Here is a 22,607-nt window from a genome sequence, read left to right on the forward strand (position 1 = left end):
GCTTTGTTTATTTGTTTGTTTGTTTTTGTTTTTTTTTCTGGTACCAGGAATTGAAATCACGACCTTGTGCTTGCCAGGCAGGCACTGTGCCACTGAGCTAAATCGCCAGCCCCTTCCCTTTCCTTTGAAACCCATCCCATCATTCTTGCTACCTTTTGAAGAAGTTCTCTTTCTATCTTTACAAGATGTAGTCACAATATGGTGTGTAATGCTGCCCAGTGCATCCAGTTTTGGAAAGGCAGGTGTATAAAAGCATTACAGTGTCCTCATCCACCTTATTTACCTGATCTGGCACCATGAGACTTCTGGCTCTTCTGCAAAGTCAAAATTGGAACAGCAAGCAGAAACACCAAAATGGCACCCAGGATTTGGAGGCAGATTTATTTTACATTGACATGCACTGATCGAGATCATTCCCAGGATATCAGGCCCTGAAGGCTCAGGAAGGGAGGTTTTTATGGAGTTGCAAGCAAGAAGCAGAGTACTTGGCTATCTCTGACTGGTTCATACCATGTGCATCACAGTGACCAGCCATTTCTAGGAGACAGTAGTAACAGGAACTGTAACAGAAACTCTTACCTGGGCAACTAACAAACTGGCTGGGAGGCATTGTTTTGCTACAAAATGACCATGAAAAGTAAATGCTTTGAATTGATTCAGGATATGGAGGCAGTTATGACAGTGACTAAACAGTGCTGTAACTAAAGTTTGTGCAGTTTGGGTGGTCCTTCAATTTGCTGCCCACCAACATCTCTGAATGGAGTAAATTGCTACAATATAATTTTCCTTTTGGGCAATAATGGTGCCCTAAAAATGTGTCCCTTGGGGCAGATCACCACCTCTGCTTCCCCTCCCCAACTATGTCACTGCAACTAAAGACAGTCTTACAAATAGGACTTCTAGAACTGCTTCAGAAAATGGCAGAAACAATGGGATGGATGTGTTCAAAATGAGGCAAGGGGAGCTGAGAGAGATTAATGATAATGTGTCATTTACTGTAATACATTTTTCACAAATTTAAATATTCCAAGAATATTTTGAACACACCTTGTAAACTAATGGTGCCAAAGGAAAGGGCATGAGATTTAGGTAAGGGACAAGAGGAGTCTTTCCCCTATTGTCAATACATTTTCACTTTGCTTTATCTTCCTATTCTGGAAAGGGGCTTAGATATGTCTTTGGCTTCAGGCACCCTCAGTTCAAAAATTATTTTGCCTTTATTATCTTCTAAATTTCGCCTACTTAGCTTTTAGGATATTTTATTTTTTCAGGGACAGCTTATTATAATTATGAAATCAAGTATAAACTAAAAGTTGTTATTATAGTATTTAAAAATGAATCTTGAAATTTATTATATTTTGCCTGATCAATTTTTAAAAAATGTACCTTTAAACATTTCTTTTAGTTCAGTGCTACGGTCCCCAGTTTGTCTGTCTGTCTGTCTGTGTCTCTATCAATCTATCATCTATCTTTTTTTAAAATTTTGAAATAGGGTATCACTAAGTTCCCCAGACTGGCCTTTATCCTGTGATTCTCCTCATCCCAGCATCCAAGTAGCTGGGATGAAAAGCATGTGTCACTATACCCAATCTTCCTGCTATTCCAAGTGTTGTTGGCCCTTACTGGTTTTTCCATCTTTAGGCAAATGAAGGTATGTTTTGTAGAGCAGAAAGGTAACTGTAGTCATTAGGCAAAGAGGATGGATGTTTAAATTTTAGTAGTGTCAAATTGCCTGCTCAAAATTGGATGCCCCAATTTTCATGTTTAACTCAACAATGGAAGAGAATGTTCATTTACCATTTTCTCCTCAGTACTAAATGTCAGCAACATTTTTCATATTTTCCAATTCAGTGGTGAAAATATTTTCCTGAGTCTAAATAGATACTTTTCCAAAATACTACAGAGGTTGAGAATTTTCCCATATGTGTATTAGCTATTGCATTTCCCCCCTGTGATTTCCTGTTTTTTCATTTTGCTTGTTATTCTCTTGAGACTTGATAAATACTTTTGAGCTCTTCTGGTATTGGCTGGGCCCTAGTAACTGCCCAGGCTAAAGCGGCCTTTAGAGAACTTGGACTTGTGGTGCTGAAGAGAATTTCTTGTAGAAGGCTATGCCAATCTTTCTTCTTGCAGAAACTCAGACTTGGTTTGTTTGTTTGTTTATTTATTTATTTATTTATGTATTTATTTTTAAAATATAAAGAATGAAACATAGTAACAAACAAACAGACCTAAATAAAACAATACCCAAACAATAAAACAATGCAGAGTTTCAAAAATTCACAATAGATATTGTGTTACATACTGTTCTCTTCAAATTGGTTACTCAGTTAATAAATCAAGTGATTCATATTTCTTTCCTGTTAAATAATAATGAATATAACGAAGTCATGGCTGGTTGAAGATCGGGTGAGGATTTCTGAGGAGTTGACAGTTGTACGCTGGGGAACATGCAACATTTCTGCCCTGGAGAAAAGGTTATGAGATGTTGCAGGACTAGAAGAAATGAAAACTATAAGTGAATTGATAAATGTGTAACAGTATTGCTGTTTTGTTCATGTTTTTTGTTTTAGGCCACTAGTGAATGCTCTGTCTTCTAAAAAAAAGAAAAAAGAATACATAATATAGAACATGGAGTATTTTTAAAAATACAGAAAACTAGAAATAAGTGGAAAATAAAATACATAACATAGCTAGTCACTGCCTCAAAACATTATTGCTTCAAGTATAATATTATATGATCAGGAATATATGAAGTAGACATATTTTTCTTTTCTTTTAAAAAATTGTGTTTCTAGCTAAAGTCTTGGGAAGACCTCCAGTGGTCCAAATTTGTAAACCATGTTTGAGTTCCTCAAAGTTTGTCTAGTTTTCTTTTTGTGATTAATGGTTAGTTGGAATTCATTATCCAATTAAAATAATGCTCACTATTGAGTGAACATTATTAATTTTTCATAAAACATACACAAAATTTCTCAAAGAATTAAAAATTTCCCCAGTTTAGGAGTACCTATCCGATTCTAGTCAGATATTATACTGATTGACAAAAATGCATTTCTGGTTTAAAAATGTACAACTTTATATTTTTCTGAAATAAATTGACATTATTGAGAATGATAGAGACACAGCTTTAATGGTCAAATGAATAAATTTAATAATAAAATGGCTATGATGCCTGTTAAAAATCTCAAATGCATAAATATAGGAGAAGATAAATTTGCTCATACATTTAGATTATGTTATTTAGCTGCCCACCATCACCAGCTCATCTATTTTACAAAGCATATCTTAAGCAAAGACAGTATTGTAAAACCAGAGCCCTTAGATTTCAGTGCCACAAGCTTATGCTGTTTCTAAAATGTTCAGACTAAGAGTGACATTAGGAATCAACTTCACCATCATGTCTATCACAAACTGTCCTTCAGGGTCTGGGGAAGGAGGATGAGCACATGTCAATTGCTGTGGTCAAACATTTACTTTCTATTTGAATCTCAGGTGGTTAAATAAACTTGGATTAGCTGTAATCCATCAGGAATCCATTACAAAGGATGAAGGTATGTTCTATTGTAAATTTCTGAAAAGTTAGCAAGAATATTAGAATAGAATGAAATAGGTTGGGAAAAACAATGTCAAGTTCCACATGTAGTCTGGTCCTGATGAAAATAGTTTGGTATTTGAACTGATCTGAAATGTAGAGACAGACATGTTCACACGGATTTTACCAACATTGAGCAGAGCTTCCCATGCTGGCTGTGAATGGCTTCACACTTCACCCACACTTCACTAGCTTGGCTTCACTGATATTTCAAACAATTGCCAATGCAAGTGTTTTATTGCCCTACTTACTGAATTCTTACTCATAGACATGAATTTGTCATGATCTACTCAGATAACTTTCATCCCACTATTTCCTCTCTGATAGTTTAACATTTCCACCAGGTGTGTGTAGAGACTAATTGCCCTAAGATTATACCAGCAGCCTGAAGGGCAGATGGGGACACGGGCCGTCCTTTTAGCTCAGTCTGTAGCTTTCAGGGTTCAAAAGCTGTGGGAGTCTAACTGTTCTTAATGATGTACTTCTTTGTGTGGAGAAGAGGGAGGCCTTGGGTTCCCTGGCCACCAAGCTGGTACTATTTCTAAAACACTCAGCCTATGGAACACTCAAGAATTGGAAGTAGGGAGTTGGTTTTTGGATAATAAAATGATACAAACAAATTTTGAAATGCAAAAGTGGCAATTTGATTTAAAAGAATAAAGGAGTCCTAACAGTCTTCTTGGTCCTCTTTTTTATACAGTAAGTACTCACTGGATATAGACTGGGGAAAGAAGAACTATGCAAAAGCACTTCTTATTCTTGTACTTAAGGCATTCCTTGACACAGCCCCTACAGCCTTCCAGCGGTCTCCATTAGCGATCTCCGTATAGGTGGCTTGGCTCAGTACATCCTATTTGCGTACAACTGATGGTTTAGTTATCTGGCTGGTTGCAGCTTACTCAGTTCATTATGATTCTTATCATTAAATGTAATTACTGCTGATTTTATGCTCTCTTAGAATATGACTCACACACCTCTCCTTTGAAGAATTTTTAAAAATTTTTCCTGAGCTATGGGTGGGATTAATTTTTCGACTGCATATCAGGTGCTCTTTGAGGACAAAAGACCAGAAGCATCATTAGTTTTTCCCTCTCATGCAACTCCTTTGCACCAGGCAATTCACTCAATTTCTGCTGTCTGAATTGGACTGAAATTTCAATAGCCAGATTAGACAAAAACTGCTGCTCATACATTATGGGAAAGGTAGGGGATAATAATGTTCAAGCATTAAGCATTTTGATTTTTTGTTACAGAGTGTTACAGTGAAAGTGAACAGGAAGATCCTGAAATAGCTGTGGAGACACCACCTCCTCCTTACTCTTCCGCGACTTCCTCTCCTGTGGTATGTACAGATATGAGTAGTCTGTTGGTCATTGATCACACCTATGGATATCATCTCTTCCAATTAGGTAGAAACTTTTAGAACACGCTAATTTAAGACACCGGCCCAACAGCAAGTATAATTCTCAGGATGCTGACTTTGAACCTCTCTTTAGCAACCCACTGGTATGACAAGTTTATATACTTGTGCATGACCCACAGATATATTATACTGAGAGGCATTCATGGAAATGCAAGGCTTGTTTTGTAATGTTCCTACTTATCCTAGAAGTAGGGCCTACCCTGCTTATCTCCCCAAATGTCTTGCCGAGGTGCCTATATTATAACAGTGTAAAGTGAATTTAAAGGGAATACAAAAATAGCATGAAGAGGAAAGTGGAGTGAGAAAAATGGGAAGTCAGGAATAGAGGTAGTGCATTAAAATTGCTTGTGGAACAACTACAGTATGTGTATTCACCACAGGAGTCCAAATTAGATTCTAAGCCTTGGAAGCATCCACTGTAGATTCAAGTGACTAATGGACATTAACACTTTGGAGAGATGCTTCTGATTTGCATGGATGGGCCCTGGAAAAATCATTGAGGAAGCAGATGTATGGTATTCATTTTTGGACTTACAGTGTGGGAATTGAAACCAGGGCCTCATGTATGCTAAATACATATTTCTACCACCAAGTTATTCCCTCAGCCAACTTTGTGGGTTTTGTATCTGCTGTATACCAGGGCTTCTATGGGTGCTTTAATATACAGTAATTTAATTTTCAAACAGTCTTGAGAACTAGCATCATTTAATTTACATTTTACTGATTACTAATGAGCTCAAACGTCTTTTCATGTTTATCAGACAGTTTGATTTTCTCTTTTGTGAAGTGTCTGTTAAGCTTTTGTGCATTTTGGCTATTGCTTTCTCCTCCTCTTCTTTTCAATTTATAGAATTGTAAATATGAAAATTGGCAGAATCTATACATCAGTTAAAAGTAAACATCTTGCTTTTTAGTTTTTCAAACTTAGTTTCTCTTTAAAAATAGATGTTCTTGATTTTAATGTCAGATTTATCTATCTTTTCCATTGTGGTTAGCATTTTTTTTTTTTTTTTGGTTTTTCTCCGGTACTGGGAACCGAACTCATGACCTTGTGCTTGCCAGGCAGGCGCTTTTGCCACTGAGCTAAATCTCCAGCCCCTGTGGTTAGCATTTTTTTTTTCTTATTTAGAGAATTGTTCCTTACCTGTGGTCATGAAAAAATAGATGTTACTGTCAAGGTCCAACACATAGTAGAAGTGGTGTCTGTTGTGAGAATTCCAGTCAGTCTTCCTTATGATATATGCTGTATCCACTGCACCATGATACTTGTCCATCCATAAGCCTAAAGCTCAGGGGATACTTATTTGAAAACAAATAAAGGATGCTTATGACACCAGTAAGTCAGGTCAGTAAATTTAAAAATTCATCAGAATTTTCTGATTCATCCATTAAGCAGTTCTTAAGCAGTTCTAAGTTGATCATTTTTGACAGGCCACTAAGGCTAACATTTTCTAAAGAAATATATTGAAAAATTGTCAGATTAATGTTGAATAGTCACATTTTTTCCCCTTAGCAACAGAATATGTTCTTTCTGCTCACATATTTTCCAGGCAGATTTTGTTTTTGTTTTCACTTGTTTCTGAAAAGTAGACATGCAAGGCACTTGGTTAAAATAATATTAGGCTTTTTATTTAAACAGATGAAAATAATTTTTAGAAATACTGGTAACCTTTATCCAGTGTATTTTTTTGGCTTAGTAGGATAGGCATACATTAGATATACAAGCCTAAGGCAAAAAGTAATGTCTTTCTAATCTCTTACTTAAAATTTTCTGGCTAATGAACTTTAATTTGTGATGTTGACTCAACAATATAAAATAACTCTGCTGGAAAATTATCTAAAAATATTTTGTCTTGAAAAAAATAACTCATTGTCCATTCATTCTAATTACTATAAAAATGAGCTGGGAACTTTGGCATCACACCTGTTTGCACTTTTGCTTCTAATGGACTGAACCACATTCCACAGGGACGAAAGAGCACTTTAGTATCTTCCCTGAGTAAAGACGAGGTTCTGTTTCATGTTCCTTCATCCTGAGAAAGCTTCACAGGCTTGATAGTGGAAAAGACATCCATTAATTCCTAAAGGAACTAGAAATGGGGAATTTTGAGAGATTTATTAAAATGACTCAGAATACATGGGGGTCTGCAAGTTTCACTTTGTAAAATAATTTGTAGAAATCCAGGATATCTTGAAATTCAGAAAAGACACATACATGGGCACACACACACACACACACACACACACACATACATACACACAGACCAAGTTCATTCACATTTCAAACCTGATAATTTTCTAAAAAGTGATTTAGGAGCTAAAATTTTACAGAGTGATTTAGGAACTGTAAATGCCATAAAAAATCTCCCATACATACTAAATTACTAAGTTTAATTGTTAAGAATGTACTGTTTAATAACTCAGTCCATGCTCATTTAGCAAGTATTGCAATCCCTTCTTCTCAGTACTTGGACTCATCAGTAAAGACAGCAGACAGTGGTTCACATTCTGCATGGAACAAACTTCTAGTTGAACGAGATAATGGGCAGTCAGTACAATCAGTAAATCACCTGCTTATGGCAGTAGGGGCGAGTAAGGCAATCGGGAGTGCTAGGGCTGGAGATGGGTAGGGTCACCAGATTGTGCTGCTTTGTGAGTGTTGTTATAAACAAAAATCTTGGAAGATGCTGAAGGAGTCAACCAGGTGGCAGTTGAGGATGGTTTTGAGCAAAGGTGACAAAGTCAAGGTCTCCTTGGTGTAAAGTGGTGCATAGAGGCCAGAGTGTCAGGAGCAGGGGAACCAGGAGGACAAAGGTAGAAGGTGAAGTCAAGGGGTGGTCATGGCCAAGCCATCTGGTGCCAGCGGCTGATTAAGAACTTTGACGCTCTGGTGTAACTTATTTGGGCACTGTCTGGAACATACGAGCAAAGGACCGATATCAGCAATTCCACTTTGACTACTCAGGTGTGTGGAAGAGACCCTGGGCCCCACACAAGCAGAGACGACTTGGTGGTGCTTAGTAATGTACTGGGAGAAATGATGGTGATTTCATCAAGGGACAGCAGTGAGGACGTTGACAGATGGGGTGGCTGGATTTTGAATATATTTGGAAGATAGAGCTACCAGAGAGCGAATCAGATATGAGAGAAATAGAGGAGATGAATATTACAACACCAGATATAAACATCTTGTGTAGTTTATTTCAGTATACTGCTCCTCACATTTTCATGTATTTTCAGAAGTACAATTCATTTAAGAACCACAAATAATGAAAAAATCACCTAAAGTAATCCAAAGAATAAATAAGTAAAAATAAATTATGTAAACTGGCTCATTGCCCAGTGGCAGAAGAGGAAGTGGATGGTTAAGCAGCCATTTTAGAAAGGGGTAAAAGTAATTTTAGAAATTCAGATATAATTTTAACAGGATGAAGCTTGAGTCATTTTCTGTGAAAGGTCACTTGATCATTCAATATTTGCTTATACAAAACAATATAAATGCTTGCAAGTGGGTAATTACATGACAAATCATAAGTGACCATACATATGCAGGAAGAAAAAGGAAGATTTAGCCTTTCTCCTTAAAAAATCATCAAATCTCTATGGTTGAACACTGAAGTGATTTTAAGGCTTTCCTAAAATTTCTTGGTGCATTTTTTTCTCTGCTTTTACAGCTCATCTTTGCAGGTTTCTCCCCTGGTGGATTTGATCGCAAGCTTTGGTGGCTGTTCCACTACCTCTTCCTCCCATCTGTCCATTCCTACAACCTTAGTCAAGTCCATCACTAGCTCTTGACCACGTTATTGAAACAACAGGCTATTTTTCTTCCACTGCCTGTAGTTTGTCCTCTTAAAAGCCACCTCTAAATTGGCCTTCCTAAAATGCAGTTCTAATAATCTTCATTTACTGCACAGAACCTTTCCGCCAACTCTCATCATTTATCAATTCCCAACTCTTTGGCTTTGTATTTAAGGCCACTGAGATATCTTCAAAGTGCCGTGACATCTTGTTGCTATTTCCTCCTTTGTCATCAGTCCAAGGAACTGTTTGCTATTTCCCAAGAACTTCCCATACTTACCTGCTCTGCACCTTCCTTGAAGAGAGTTTCTGTAGTTGGAATCTCTAAGCATCTTTCAAGTCTGTCTCCTATGTGACTTCCTTCATGGACAATTCCCTGATCCTCTATGTAAGGGTAATTCTATCCTTGTCCAAATTCTCTCTGTATTTCTGTAGCACTTTGACTTTGGGTGTTTTTCCCATTGTTACCATAACATGTCTGGAATTTTAGATTTTATGTACAATACCTATTTATTATGACATTCTTAAAATCAGAGACAGTATCCAAACTTCTTTGTTACCCACATTTATGACCATACCTATCACATATCTGAAAGTATTTAACAGGTGCATGGGTGGATAAGTGAGTGATTATTGTGATTTCATTTGTGCCTTCCATAAATTTCTTACTACACAACTATTTTTCCATGTGAATTAGAAAGATACTACTTTGTATTTGCCCAATGCTTTTGCATTGAGAAGGATGATTTCATTTAACTCTTAAAAAATCCTGTATCAGTTTTACAAATGAGGAGGCCAAGTTCTAAAAAAAGTAAAAGTACCTGTCACAATATTTACAAGCTGTACATATCTATTAAGAATTCCCTTTCATTCTCTTGCTTATATCATTTTCTTCTCCTGGTAAATCTGTCAATCAGGCAGCTAATAGATTTTTGGGGGTGTCTTCCATGTGCCAGATACTGTTGAGGGTGAGGGAATCCTGAAATTACCCAGACAGCATCCCCTCCCTTGAATATTTTAAGTTCTAAGTTAAAGGACAATAAATGGATAATTTAAAAAATGCTTCAAGTACCAATAAGTGCTATGAAAAATATAAAATAGAGCAGTGTACAAGGGAGTGGCTAGGACATGGGATGGAAAAAGTATTGCTTTTTCATTATTTGTGGTTCTTAAATGAATTGTACTTCTGAAAATACATGAACACAAAAATTCATTCATGTGTTACTCTGTCTCAATCTCTGTCTGTCATTTCATCTCTGTCTTGTGTCTGTCTTTCTGCCCTCTGTCTGTCTGTCTGTCTGTCTCTTTCATTTATTTTTTATTTTGAGAGTAGGTCTTGCAAAGCTGCCCAGGTTAGTCTTGAACTTGCAGTCCTCCTGCCTCCTCCAGGAGACCCTTGAAGAAGAAGTGATGTTTGAGTTGAGGTGTAAATGGCAAGAAGTAGGCAGCCAAGCAGGAATCCACAGGGAAGGCCAAGAAGTCAGAAAAACTCACAGATTTCCTTAAAAGACAGAAAGGCGGCCAGTGTGGATGGAAAGGACAGATGAAAGGAGAGATGAAAGGAAATGAAGCTGGAGTGGTGGTTTGGGGTCCAGTGGGCCTTGATTCTAATGAAGATGTTTGACTACTTGTGGCAGTCAGGATTGGGGGATTTCAGCAGAGGACTATTGTGGTCTGTTTTGTGTTGTTTGGAGGCTGTCCAGGGAAGGGAATGGGATAATTTTGGAAGCCAGAAACTGGTAGAATAGGTCTTGGAGGAAAATCATTTTTTCAAGGTCTCTTGGATACTAGGGATTAGAGGGATAAGTGATTTTTCCATCAATTCATGGGTCAAGGGCACACGTAAAGCCTGAAGTAGAGGACCTTGGATACTATATGAGGTCTTCTGGTTTTCAGAATACTGTGTCTTCAAGCAAATAGATTTTTTTTTCCTGTACCAGGAATCGAACTCGTGACCTTGTGCTTGCCAGGCAGGTGCTGTGCCGCTGAGCTAAATCCCCAGCCCCTAAGCAAATAGAAATAATGCAAACATAACGTCTCCTGGGGCTTAGAAACAGCTGTCTTTGGCTTTCATTAATGTGACTAATAAAAAGAAATAAAACCTGTGCACCTTCCCTCCTTTGTTCTTATTTGGTTTTCCTATGTTTAGTTTCAAATTATTCCTTTCTTTTCTTTTTTCATGTACTTTGACTGAAGTTGCTGATGATTTATATGCTGAATCACTTCTTCTTAATTATGGGCTTTCAGAGGTTATTTTAAACATTTTTTCACTGTGTCAGACTTGGGTTATGAAAACAATTCAAAGAGAAGAATTTTAGAGCTAACTTTTTAAATTAAGTTTCTTCAATAAATAATTATGTACAGGAAATGGGAAAAATTCATTCATGTGTTGCTCTGTCTCGATCTCTGTCTGTCATTGCATCTCTGTCTTGTGTCTGTCTTTCTGTCCTCTGTCTGTCTGTCTGTCTCTTTCATTTATTTTTTATTTTGAGAGTAGGTCTTGCAAAGCTGCCCAGGTTAGTCTTGAACTTGCAGTCCTCCTGCCTCAGCTTCCCTCTCCAGTAGCTGAGATTGCAGGCCGGCACCACTGTGCCCAGATCATAGTTTCTTAATTAAAACTAAGACCTTCAAAGTATCTGTAATAGTCTCATTAAAGAGGAAATATTTCAAACCCAAATATTCTTGAATTAATGAAACCACATACTATTACCATGCTCTAATGAAATAAAATGGTTTTGTCTGGTATGTGGGAACATTTGTGAAACTATGTTCATTATAATTGGTACCCATAACCCTTGGACCCTGGAATTAAGATAAGTAACTGTTAGCAATTTTACAGAGAATTTCAGGGAGCTCCTCAGTATGCAGCTGAACTACTCTGGGGAGTTTTCTTCACATAGCTGGCTCTCTAAACCATTTTTTTGCTGGCATTAATTTGTTACCAACTATGTGTCAGGCACAGATGCAAAAAAATGGAGGTGCAAAAATGACTAAAAACAGCCTGCTCTCAAGAAGCTCACCATGGAAGATTAGCACTCAATCACAGTTGCGACAGAAGTTGGGAAATAAAATGATACTCCACTTAGTACAGTAGAGGCAAGCCCAGGAGCACTGAACCTGGCCCTCAGACTCTCCAAGAGGGCTTCTTGGAGGAGGTGGCTATGAATTGTCTGTGAAGGGACGGGCTTCTATTAGTCAGGCCAAGGTGAGGTGGCGAGAAGAGGTTGCCACCACTTCCCACCTTTATTTCATTTGTGCTGGGGAGTGTTATGAGTGTGCTATGTGAGTAGTTCGCAGGATGGTCCGCTAGAGTAGTGGGCTTTGTACTTGGCACCAGCAGCTACATAATCTTATACATAATGAGCCATAGTTTGGTACTCAATGGGCCATAAAGAGTGAGCCTACATTGAATGCTCTGAAATGGAGCTCTAGTTTCACTGTGATTTGCATTTTGTCAATGTGATTTGCATTTCCTCTTAATACACGTAATCTTTTCTTATTTTCTCTGCCTTCCAGTTCATTTCATCCCTCTGTTTCCTTCTAATTTTTTACTCACCCCTTCTTTCCTCCTTTTATAATCAAATTTATGAATGTCACTGCACAGAGAAAATGGAGTGAGAGTATTTTCATCGTGTCTGAAAAGCACCCAGCAGGAACATACTTTGAAGCCCTTTCCGGTGCTCATGTCCCATGCCTTTGCTTAGTCACTGAAGCAGTTTGGAGGTTTAGAAAACCTTGAGGAAAGTGCTGCAGCAACCAAGCACACAGTCTGTTTCGCAAATAGCCTTTTTTACTCTAATCCAATTAAAGCAGTATCAGCAGGAGCGACAGGAAAAGCTCATGCTTGATCTCCTTTCAAAAATGGAAGCTGATCACATGGAAGCTGAGTTTTACCAAAATAGTTCACAATAGGGGATCATGTCAGAACTGGGCCAGCATGAGTATTTTTGTTAATGTTTATTTTATAGCTCCTGCTAATGAGTAAACTATTTCTGGCATTTATTTGGACAGTTTAAGGGTTGTACAATCTCTCCCGTAGATAAATAAGATTTTCTTTAGTGGGTTACAGATCTTTGATCTCCCAGTTGTTAAATGGTCAAGAATGATTTACAGTAGCCATTTCCCAAGCTAATACATATTCTAGATGTTTTCATATCTATGCAGTGTACTAGTATTGAGATGTGTGTGTATGTGTGTGTGTGTGTATGTGTGGGTGTGTGAGATCAGTTTCACTGTAAGTGGATATTTTAATGTCAAGCTACTTAAAACTAGGTTTATTAACTATTTGACAATTCATGCCCGCTATGGAACCAGTTGGATACATAAATAAATACTGGTTTTTCCTGTTAAAACTCAGCGTTTAGAACTGCAGGTGTCCTGAGGCCATGTTGACTTGGAACAAAGCTCAGTGCAATGATTTTTCAGACTTTTGAAGAAGATCCTAGTTTTCTCTTTGGTTTCCTCTCTTCAATAATGTTCTTCCTTCCACTTAGAGTTTAGAATGCTTGAAATTACAAAGGAACATCTTACAGAAAGGTATAAAAGATGGGATAATGAAACTGAGCCATACGCCGTTGGAAATATAGAGTGACCCGGACAACACCGGAGTCAAGAATTTTGGGTCTTATTGGCCAATAAAGCTAAAGAATGGAATATCAACATAGAGATTTGTTACATAGGATATTAAAAAAGCTCCAAAAGACAGATATATATGAATACATTCATATATATTTATATATGGACATACTTATATATATATAATTATCATTTTTCAAAAGAAAGCACATATTTCATCATGAAAATGCAACAAAGATAAAATCTTGGAATGAGTGAAACCCTTCCTCTCAAAATGTGCTTACTGGGACACTGCGTTGCCATTTCTGCTGGGGGTTGGTAAAGAGATGGCCAAGGACAGTCACTCACCCTGGAAGCTGCATCAGGACCTGCTGTGAGAAGCTGTACATCATCAGCTCACTTCTCATTGTCAGTGGCATGGATTTTGGTTCCTCTTTAATGCATAGAGAGAGTGCACATGTACTCTTGTCTGTTTTCATGAAAATTTATTAAAGTTTTAAGTGATTGAAGAGTGAATGAGTTAACATTATTTCATCAAGCCTGTCCAGTTACGGCTTGATACTGGTCATGTGCTGAGAAATACATGAATGATCCTCAGGGGTCTAAATATATGTGTTTTCTTGCTCTCCCATCTCAGCTCCTTATTAACAAGATTTTGCTTTCTCCCTCCCTCCTGCTTTGTGATGCTGGTGATTAAACCCAAGGCATCGGGCATGCTAGGCAAGGTATCAATTGATCTATACTCCCGGCTCCTTGGTTTTTTTTTCCCACTCACCTTTCTCAATGGGTTTTGCTCAACTAATGCTAATCCTATGATTAATTACAATTTTATCTTTTGTTTAAAGTGTCCTTCAGTGTTCTAAAGAATTCCCCCCTAAAACCTTTAGTTTTTTGAGAGCCTTTAAGAATAGGATCAATCACAATATGGAGATTTTTCAGACCTTTGAGTGGTAACTTTAAAGTTATATAAATAAGTTCTGGGACATGAAATGTTAATGGTTGTGATACAGAAAAAATATATAAATATACACATCCTTTGACTCTTTCATTCTTGTCACTTTCTGAGACAACTCTGTGGTGTCTTTATAAAAATGAAAGGTAAAGAACAGTTTAATCATGATTTCTTTTATTCTTCTTTTGGTTTTATTTATGGAAAATAGGCTGCACAGCGGGCATCTTCATCCTCACCCAAACTGAGTGAAACATCGTGTTCTTTTTCCTCCCTGGAAAGTACAGTGAAGACATCTGGCAGCTTTTCTTCCTCTGGATCTAAAGAAAGACAGTCCTGGCTCAACATAGTTAATAGTTCACCTGCTGTGGAAGATGTCGGACACTCCCTGACTTTTGCTGTGCAGGTCCATTTGCCTGCTCCCTCGGAGGCAAACAGTTGCAAGGCCCCAGAAAACAGCTGTGTCACAGCAGAAAGTGGGCTTTTGAACTCTTTATCTAGTGATGACACTTCTTCGTTGAGTAGCAGTCAAGACCATCTGACTGTTCCGGGCAAACCTTCTGGATCAAGGATGACGGATGGAGGTAAAATGAGAATTTGTTTATTTTTCCTTAGAGAATGGATATCTGTGTGTGTATGTAGAATACTAATGTGAATCTGAGAGAAGAATATTTAAACTGAAGAGTGGTGAACGAGTAATTAGAGAGTCAGTTGGGGCAGTCTTTGTAGAGTTTGCCCATGACAACTGCAGTTGCCAGGCCACTAATTCTTTGCTGTAAGTGTCACTATCCAAATGCTTCAGAGCTTGAGACATGTGATCATAAGATAGTGATACCTTTCCACCAATTTGTTTACATGTCCCGTGCTCCTGAGCTTGTAAAGTTTAAATTGGGGTTTTTGTTATCTTGTATTCATAATATCACTTTGATGTTTCCAAAGAAGCTTAGAGCAGCTGCCACCCTGGGCAATGCCCACAGACCATATCTAGTACCTAGCTAGCTGGCTCCTGAATGTGCCTGAGTGGTCAGGAGAAAGAGGCTTTGCATATGTATTGGGAAGCAGCATTAGATCTTTAAATATAAAGGAGAACGAAGTTTATTCTTGTGAAGAACATTTTAAGTCTTAGTAAAGAAAAGAGTTAATGTGGTCTAGAAATCAATAATGTGAGTCTTTTTAAATATTCTGTGAAAATTAATTCTTACCTTTTAGTCAGAACTAACGTTTTTATTACTACTACTCAATCATGACATACCTTTCCTGACTGTGCCTCATTCATTCTGGTGTAAAGCAAGGTCACTTGATATAAGATGCAGAGCAGTGAGGGAATGATGGAGTTGTGTTGAATTTTTGAGGGGATGATTGAGAGGAACTTCGCTTGCTAAATTCCCATAACAACTCGCCAATATTGACTAATGACATAGATGACCATGGTGTTGTGTTTAAATTCTCAAATTCTCAGATGTACCTATTTTAGTTTTATTTTTGACATAAGGGTAATTTAGGCCAAGAATCACAACTGTAGACCAATTTGTGTGTGTGTGTAGTATTTTACAATATGTGAATTTAAATACTCAGATTGGTAACTCATTGTCTAATTCACCGCAGTTATTCTCACTCTTCGAGTGCTTACCTGAGGATGCTTTACCCATTTGAGCCTGGCCTGTCATCACATTTTTATTTGATACCCCTCAATTTAGGCCAAAGATATCTTTTCCATTAGAGAAATTTCAATGAAGGAAATCCTAGGCAAACTAATGTACTTTGAGTGAGGGTTGAGTGGGACAGGGAAGAGCAAGGAACCAGAGCCCCTGAGGAGTATCAGGAGGGGTGAAGTTTGGACTGCAGATCATGGGAAGAGTACTAACCTGTCCTTAGATCTGTGAGCTGCTTTTGTGTGGACAAAATGTTGGGCTTAATTATATCTCCTTGGAAGTACAAAATCAAGGTCAGTAGTACAGTTCAAAAAGAAGTGGATTAGTTTTACCACAAGGAACTTCTTTTTGATGTTGTGGACTGTCCCAAATAGAGTAAGCACCTTGGAAGGTAATGCTGTCCTCATCAGTAGATGTGTTTACTCCTTCTGAAACAAGCATTTTTCATAGAATTCTGATGAAATAGGGCATATTGACACAATCTTTATTTTCTGAAGAAAAATACAATGGAGAGAGAATCTAGGTATTTGGATCTAGATGACCTCTAATTTGATGCTTAGATAATCATTTAAAATATAGGATTGCTAGAACTAAAGAAAATAAAGTCCTGCATCTTTATCTTCCTGTTAAAAATTCTTACTTTAATCATTAGACTATAAATAGAACCAAATAGTTTGATACACACACACACACGCATGCACACATCCCACACACATGATCATCACATATGAGCTTCAAGAGCATCATATATATATATTAAAATTCCATTGACATTCTTTTCCAAGGGATAACTTTGCAGGTAGAAAGTTTTCCTTTAGGGCCAATAAACTGAGAGGTATGGGAAGATGTGTGCAGTTCTTGCCTGTGTCCAAATGTCATTCTGGGAATGTATATGCTGAGAAGTCTGGCTGGGTACCAGTAGCTCTGTTAGCCTAAGAATGAAGGGATCTGGTATTATTTAATTTAGAATTACACACAGAGTGACCAACACAATCTGGGTGTTTCTTCAAACAGCTTAATGTGAAGGTATTTCTCTCCATAAGGAAGAGAAAATGAAAGTGTTTTTCTCTCACTGATTTGTTGGCAGTTGCCATATGTTACAGAATTTTTGCTGATGATTTTCTCCTGCTGCTGGGGATTTGGTTAAATTCCCAGAAGAGCTGAACCACATAAAGTCATCTCCATAGCAACAGCAGCCAGGTCTTTGCTGGGGTTTGTGACGACTTGCTGTTGAGTAATCAAACTGCATAATGTTTATTTTTTCCCATGTGTGTTTGTGTGTTGGAGAAATAGGTAGCTTTTCATTGTTGTGACTTCTAAAAATGACTGCTTTTGAAATGACAGTCTTTAAAAAGCTCTGAGATTCTGTGTCTGAAATATTAGGAAGGATGTTTTTATGTCGGGGATTAAAGTTTTAAAGCAGACCAAAGCAGAAGTTAAAATTTTAGAAGATGAAGTTCTCATCCGAGGATGCATTTGCTGGAAAAAGAGGCTTTTATTCGAGAAAAGATTCTTAAAGGTTAATAATGGAGTCCTGAAACAGGCAGACAGCGTGTATTATAGCTTTCCTTTTATTTAGACAATGGAAGACATTTTGCAGTGGGTGCGAAATTAAAATTGTGGTTGCTAGAATTTTATACTGAATTTAAATATCCATTTAGATATTTCTCTCTGTAGTGTAAGCTATTTTTAAAAAAGGAACATGTTAATTGCATCCCATTGCATTTTACACTATGAGTTTCAGACTTCCAGAGCTCTAGGATTCTTTAGTATTTTCACAAAGCATGGTGGGAACAGAGATGATGAAGTTATGGAATCTTCATCTCACTTTTTTTACTCTGTGCTCTTCCTTGCTCTTTTGGCCATGGCTGTGTGATAGGTCACATGGTGTATCTCTACATACATATGTATAACACATGCTACCTACTAACGCTGTGGAGATAAGTATGCTACTTAGGAAATGGAGTAACCATACTCCAGATGCTGAAAAATTGCATGCTAACTACTAAGACTAATGCTCAATTTATGCAAATATATTGTAAGTACAAGTGTGACCAGAATCAATCTAAGAATCATGTAGATTATAAGCTGAATAAAAAGCACTGTTAATGAAGAGACAAGCATTTGTGAGCATGTGTGACATCTCAGGAAAGTGAAATACATGAGTTAGATTTTAAGATTGAACAGACATTGCAAAATTACACACAAGTTGAGCTGAAGAGTGCAGATGTGATGTTATTCTAGCTAGTTATTTGGATGTTAACTCTGGGAATTATGTGGTGTGCCTCTCTAGGGGACAGGTAGAAAAAATAATTGATCTCAACTCAATTTAGCATCATTATTCTTATTATCATTTTGAATACCTGACTTGTACTCATGTACTTTTTGTTAAGGTGAATCCAAAGATGAGCAAGATACAATTTTTGCTCTAAAATTCTTAACATCTAATGGAGCAAGTAAGAGGAATAAGACACATCTAACAAAAGAAAGTGGATTAAATGGGTTCCACCAGGTAGACAGAAGCAAAGTGTCCTGGGGATTTAGAATACCAAGGATGCAAGATATATCATATGTATGTGAGAAGATCTGCACATAGAGACTGGAGCTGTGGAGAAAGCAAGCAGAAAGGAAACTTGAGTGATGTTAAAGACTCCATCAGATGTTAGTTAATTTCAATTGATAATGGATGGCCATTTCTAATTAAGGAAAACATATATTTGGAGATGATTTAGAAAAGCTATTTTATCTTCAGAATATAGGGTAGAGCAGAATAAAGAGAAGCAGAAACTATGAAGTGTTAGAAAGCTTCTGTAATAGTGAGATGGGATAGAAATAAGAAGCAAAGAATGGAGGAGGGATTCTGGCTTCTAACTGTCAAGGAGAAGACTGATACTGGTCTGTATCCTTAGAACTTAATTTAGTTCCTAGGGTATTTCCAAGTGCTCTTATTTTTTGAAATATAACTTCAGAAGTGATTTTAATATGGGAATGGACATTAATACTGTGAAAATCTTGTATGTTTAATTGATTGTTGACCTCAGTGTCCCTGAGTGCAGGCAAAAGTGACATACTGGGCACTTTCATTGGTTCCACGTCAAGTAAAGACCCCTATAAAATGTCATAAAATAAGATTAGGTTACTTGAAATTTATTCAATATACTCATATATTTATCTCATTTTTTGTCTTCATACTGTCTATAATTTTCCCTGAAAGCAGGAGTCAGGAGTGGGGGGTTGTGGGAATTCATTGGGTCAAAGCTTTGAAGCTGATGCTAATTGGAATCTAGAGTTCAGAGTTACTCTAGATTCCAACTTCTTAAGTTTGGAAGAAGGGGGAGTGGTTAAGATTCTAAAGACCATAACTAAAGATGCATTGATTGAGCTGAGAGAATCTGAAAAAGGTGAAAGAAGAGTCTTGTATTTAGGAACAAGTAACTTTAGAGTTGAAGATTTTAGAGTAAATGGTCTTAATAACTGAGGGAAGGGCATTAAAAATGATCTGTTCTGGTTGTCAAATACACTAGACATGCCCCTTTGATTATGGCTGCAGGACTTTCACCAAGAATGTAAATTTATTCCAGATGGAAACTGCATCTTTTATTATAAGATAAATATTTGAAGCCCATTATTAGACCCATTTTAATGCTATGCTACTAGCATTATACTGTATCAAGATTTTTGAGCAATTTTGTTTGCAAAGAGTATAAAAGAAGACCTGGAAAAAATGGAATATTTTCCTATTTAATGGTATATTTATTTCTAAATCAATATAACTTTGAGCCTAAGTGATCTGTTATGGGCTTATGACCAACGTTACATGAGCAAGAACATGGAAGTTCTATTGAGCTTATTATGCAGTCTAGTGGATATAGATGGTTTTGAAATTTTTCAGATTGATCTTCAATCCTCTCTGTTCTTATAGGTTTTGGTTTTCAATCCTCTTATAAGTTCTTGTTTTTATTAGATTCTTGTTTATCCAGGTTTTTTCATGGATGCATATTTAAAGACTTTAGCATATCTTGTGTTTCATTTGGCATTATTTATGATAGTGAAAAGCATCACACATGGAAGAACATTTTACACACACACACACATACCCTATGTAGCCACCTTTTAGACTGAGAAACAGGAATTAGCAATCTTCTCTGTATTCCTGGAGTTTATTCATTTTTATTGCTTTATAGTATTTTTTGTTTTAATATATCATAACAAGCAGATCTATTTCTGATGAACACTTTTTTTTCCCAGCTTTGGGTTCTTAGTTAAAATGTTGATGATGATATTATTTCTTTTTTAATCAATAGGCTTAACTTTTTAGAGCACTGTTATATTTATAGGAAAATTGAGCCAAAATACAAAATATTTTCCTCTTATTAACAGCTTCCATTAGGGTGGTTTACTTATAACTGACAACTATTGACACTTTTAAAGACTCAAATCTGTAGTTTGCATTATATGGTCCTTTGCTTTTTGACAATGTATATAGCTTTACAAAAGTATATAGAAAAGTGTTATTGCCCTTAAAACTCTTGTACTCTGTCTATTGCTTTTTCTATACTTTTCCTCAGAACCTGACAACTGCTATTCCTTTTATTCTCCCTTTGTTTTACCTTTCACAGAATGCCAGTCACGTGGTTAAATCCTAAATGGAAACTTTTCAGATACTTTTACTTAGTAATATGACTTTATGTTTCCATGTCTTTTTTCTGGCTTGATAAGTCATTTTTAAAAAAATCTCTGAAAAACATTCCTTTGTATGGACGTATCAGTATCACACTTTGGTATCCACTCACATATTTGTGGGGCATTCTAGTTGCTGCCAAGGTCTTGAAACTATGAATATAGTTGCAATAAACATCTGTGTCCATGTTTTATGTAGATTCAAGTTGTCAGCTCTTTGCGGGTAAATACCAAGGAGTATGATTACTGCACTGTATTGTAAGAGTGTGGTTAACTTTTTAGGAAATGCCAGCGTGGCTTCCAAATCGGTTGTGCCATTTTCATGTCCACTAGCAATGTATGAGAGTCGTGGATCATGTCCTTACCAGCATTTGGCTCATTGGTCCCTATGGTTTAACTGAATATACTCCAGTAGCTCATGTTTTAAAGGCTTGGTTCCTAGTTCATAGCTTTGTTGGGAGGAGGTGGAACCTTTAAGAGGCGGGGCCTGGTGGGAGGAAGTTGGGTCACTGAGACGTGCCCCGGGTGGAAATATTGAGACCCTAGTTCTTTCCTCTGTCTCTTTCTTTCTGGCTGCAAGGTGGCTGCCACCCCCTCCCACCATGATCTGTCACTTCACCACAGACTCCAAAACAACAGAATCACTTGTCAATAGATTCAAACCTTCAAATGTGTGAACCACAATAAACCTTTTCTCCTTTACATTGTCGCTGCTGGTACTTTGTAAAGGTAATGGAAAACTGACTGGTACTCAGTGTTTTGAGTTTTTACCACACTAGTAGGTGGATAGGAGCTTTCTGTTGTTCTCATGGGGAGAATACTGTAGTGACAGATGATATTGAGCATCTTTTCATATGCTTATTTGCTGTCTGTTTATCTTTGGTTAGAAATCTGTTCAGATCTTTTGTCCATTTTTTAGTTAAGCTTCTGTTTTCTCAATTTTGAATTCTTTCTATAGTTTGGATATAAATTCTTTATCAAGTCCTTTATGTAAACATAGTTTGTATTATATTTGTAAATATGTTTTGTAAATATATTTTTTATATCTGTTGCTTGTCTTACACGTTCCTTAATGTAAATTCTTGTGCATGTATCTCGGTCCACATAAGCCTGAAGTTCCCGAGGGGTGTATAGCTATGGTGGAATGGATGGTTATAATAAATGCCTACCTCCTGCTTTGCAGACTATGAAAACTTTCTTTTTAAACTGATGCCAACAAAACCCGTTCTTGAGCATGAAGAGGAACTCTCAAAGTCCCGCCTCCTCACCACCAATGCCAATTTTCTAATTTTTGCAAAACTGGCAGGTGTTAATTTTGATCATTAATTAGCACATTTTCGTGTTTATTTTCACTCTTTTACCCACGCTTCTATTGGATTATTTTTAGTTTTCTAATGGATTTATCAGAATTTCTACAATTTAGATATCTTCTTATTGTCAATTATAAGTATTGCAATTATATTCTCTACTTTCAAACTTCATTTTAATTCTTTCCTTTTTTTTTTATTATCAGACAGAATCTCACTATCCAGTTGAGGCTCCTTTGAATTCACTGTATAGCCCAAGCTGGCCTCACACACTCCTGCCTCAGCCTCCCAAATCCTGGGATTATAGGCATGCACCATCACACCTGGCCATTTTTATTCTTTTAAATAGTGTCTTTTAATGACTAGAGCCCAGTTTAAATCCAGTTAATTTTTCAGGCTTTTTATGCTAATTATTTTTTGTTTCTTTGAAAATTCTTCCCTACACTAATAGAATGAAGCATTCTTTCATATTATACAGACGTTAATCCATTTGGAATTACTTTTATGTGCACTGTGAACAGGATACACTACTGTCTCCTTACTTATGCATGTGTGCTTTTCTGAGTATCATTTGTTTTTTTTTTATTTTAAAGATAAAAGGAGGGAAACATTAACAGACATACAACAT

General features: G+C 36.9%; 1 protein-coding gene across 9 annotated transcripts in view; it reads left to right on the forward strand.

Annotated features, from left to right (window-relative positions):
- Positions 1–22,607, forward strand: part of Ipcef1 (interaction protein for cytohesin exchange factors 1) — a 170,236-nt gene that overhangs the window by 116,493 nt on the left and 31,136 nt on the right. For all 9 annotated transcript variants that reach the window (XM_013517366.1, XM_013517367.1, XM_005390558.2 and 6 more), the window contains 3 exons: positions 3,496–3,554; positions 4,849–4,937; positions 14,552–14,924. In XM_013517366.1, coding sequence (XP_013372820.1) covers positions 3,496–3,554; positions 4,849–4,937; positions 14,552–14,924 — 521 coding nt within the window. The remainder of the gene's footprint in view (positions 1–3,495; positions 3,555–4,848; positions 4,938–14,551; positions 14,925–22,607) is intronic.

Source organism: Chinchilla lanigera, unplaced genomic scaffold, assembly GCF_000276665.1.
Source record: "Chinchilla lanigera isolate Chin_1 unplaced genomic scaffold, ChiLan1.0 scaffold00038, whole genome shotgun sequence".
In the NCBI taxonomy this organism is placed as follows: domain Eukaryota; kingdom Metazoa; phylum Chordata; class Mammalia; order Rodentia; family Chinchillidae; genus Chinchilla; species Chinchilla lanigera.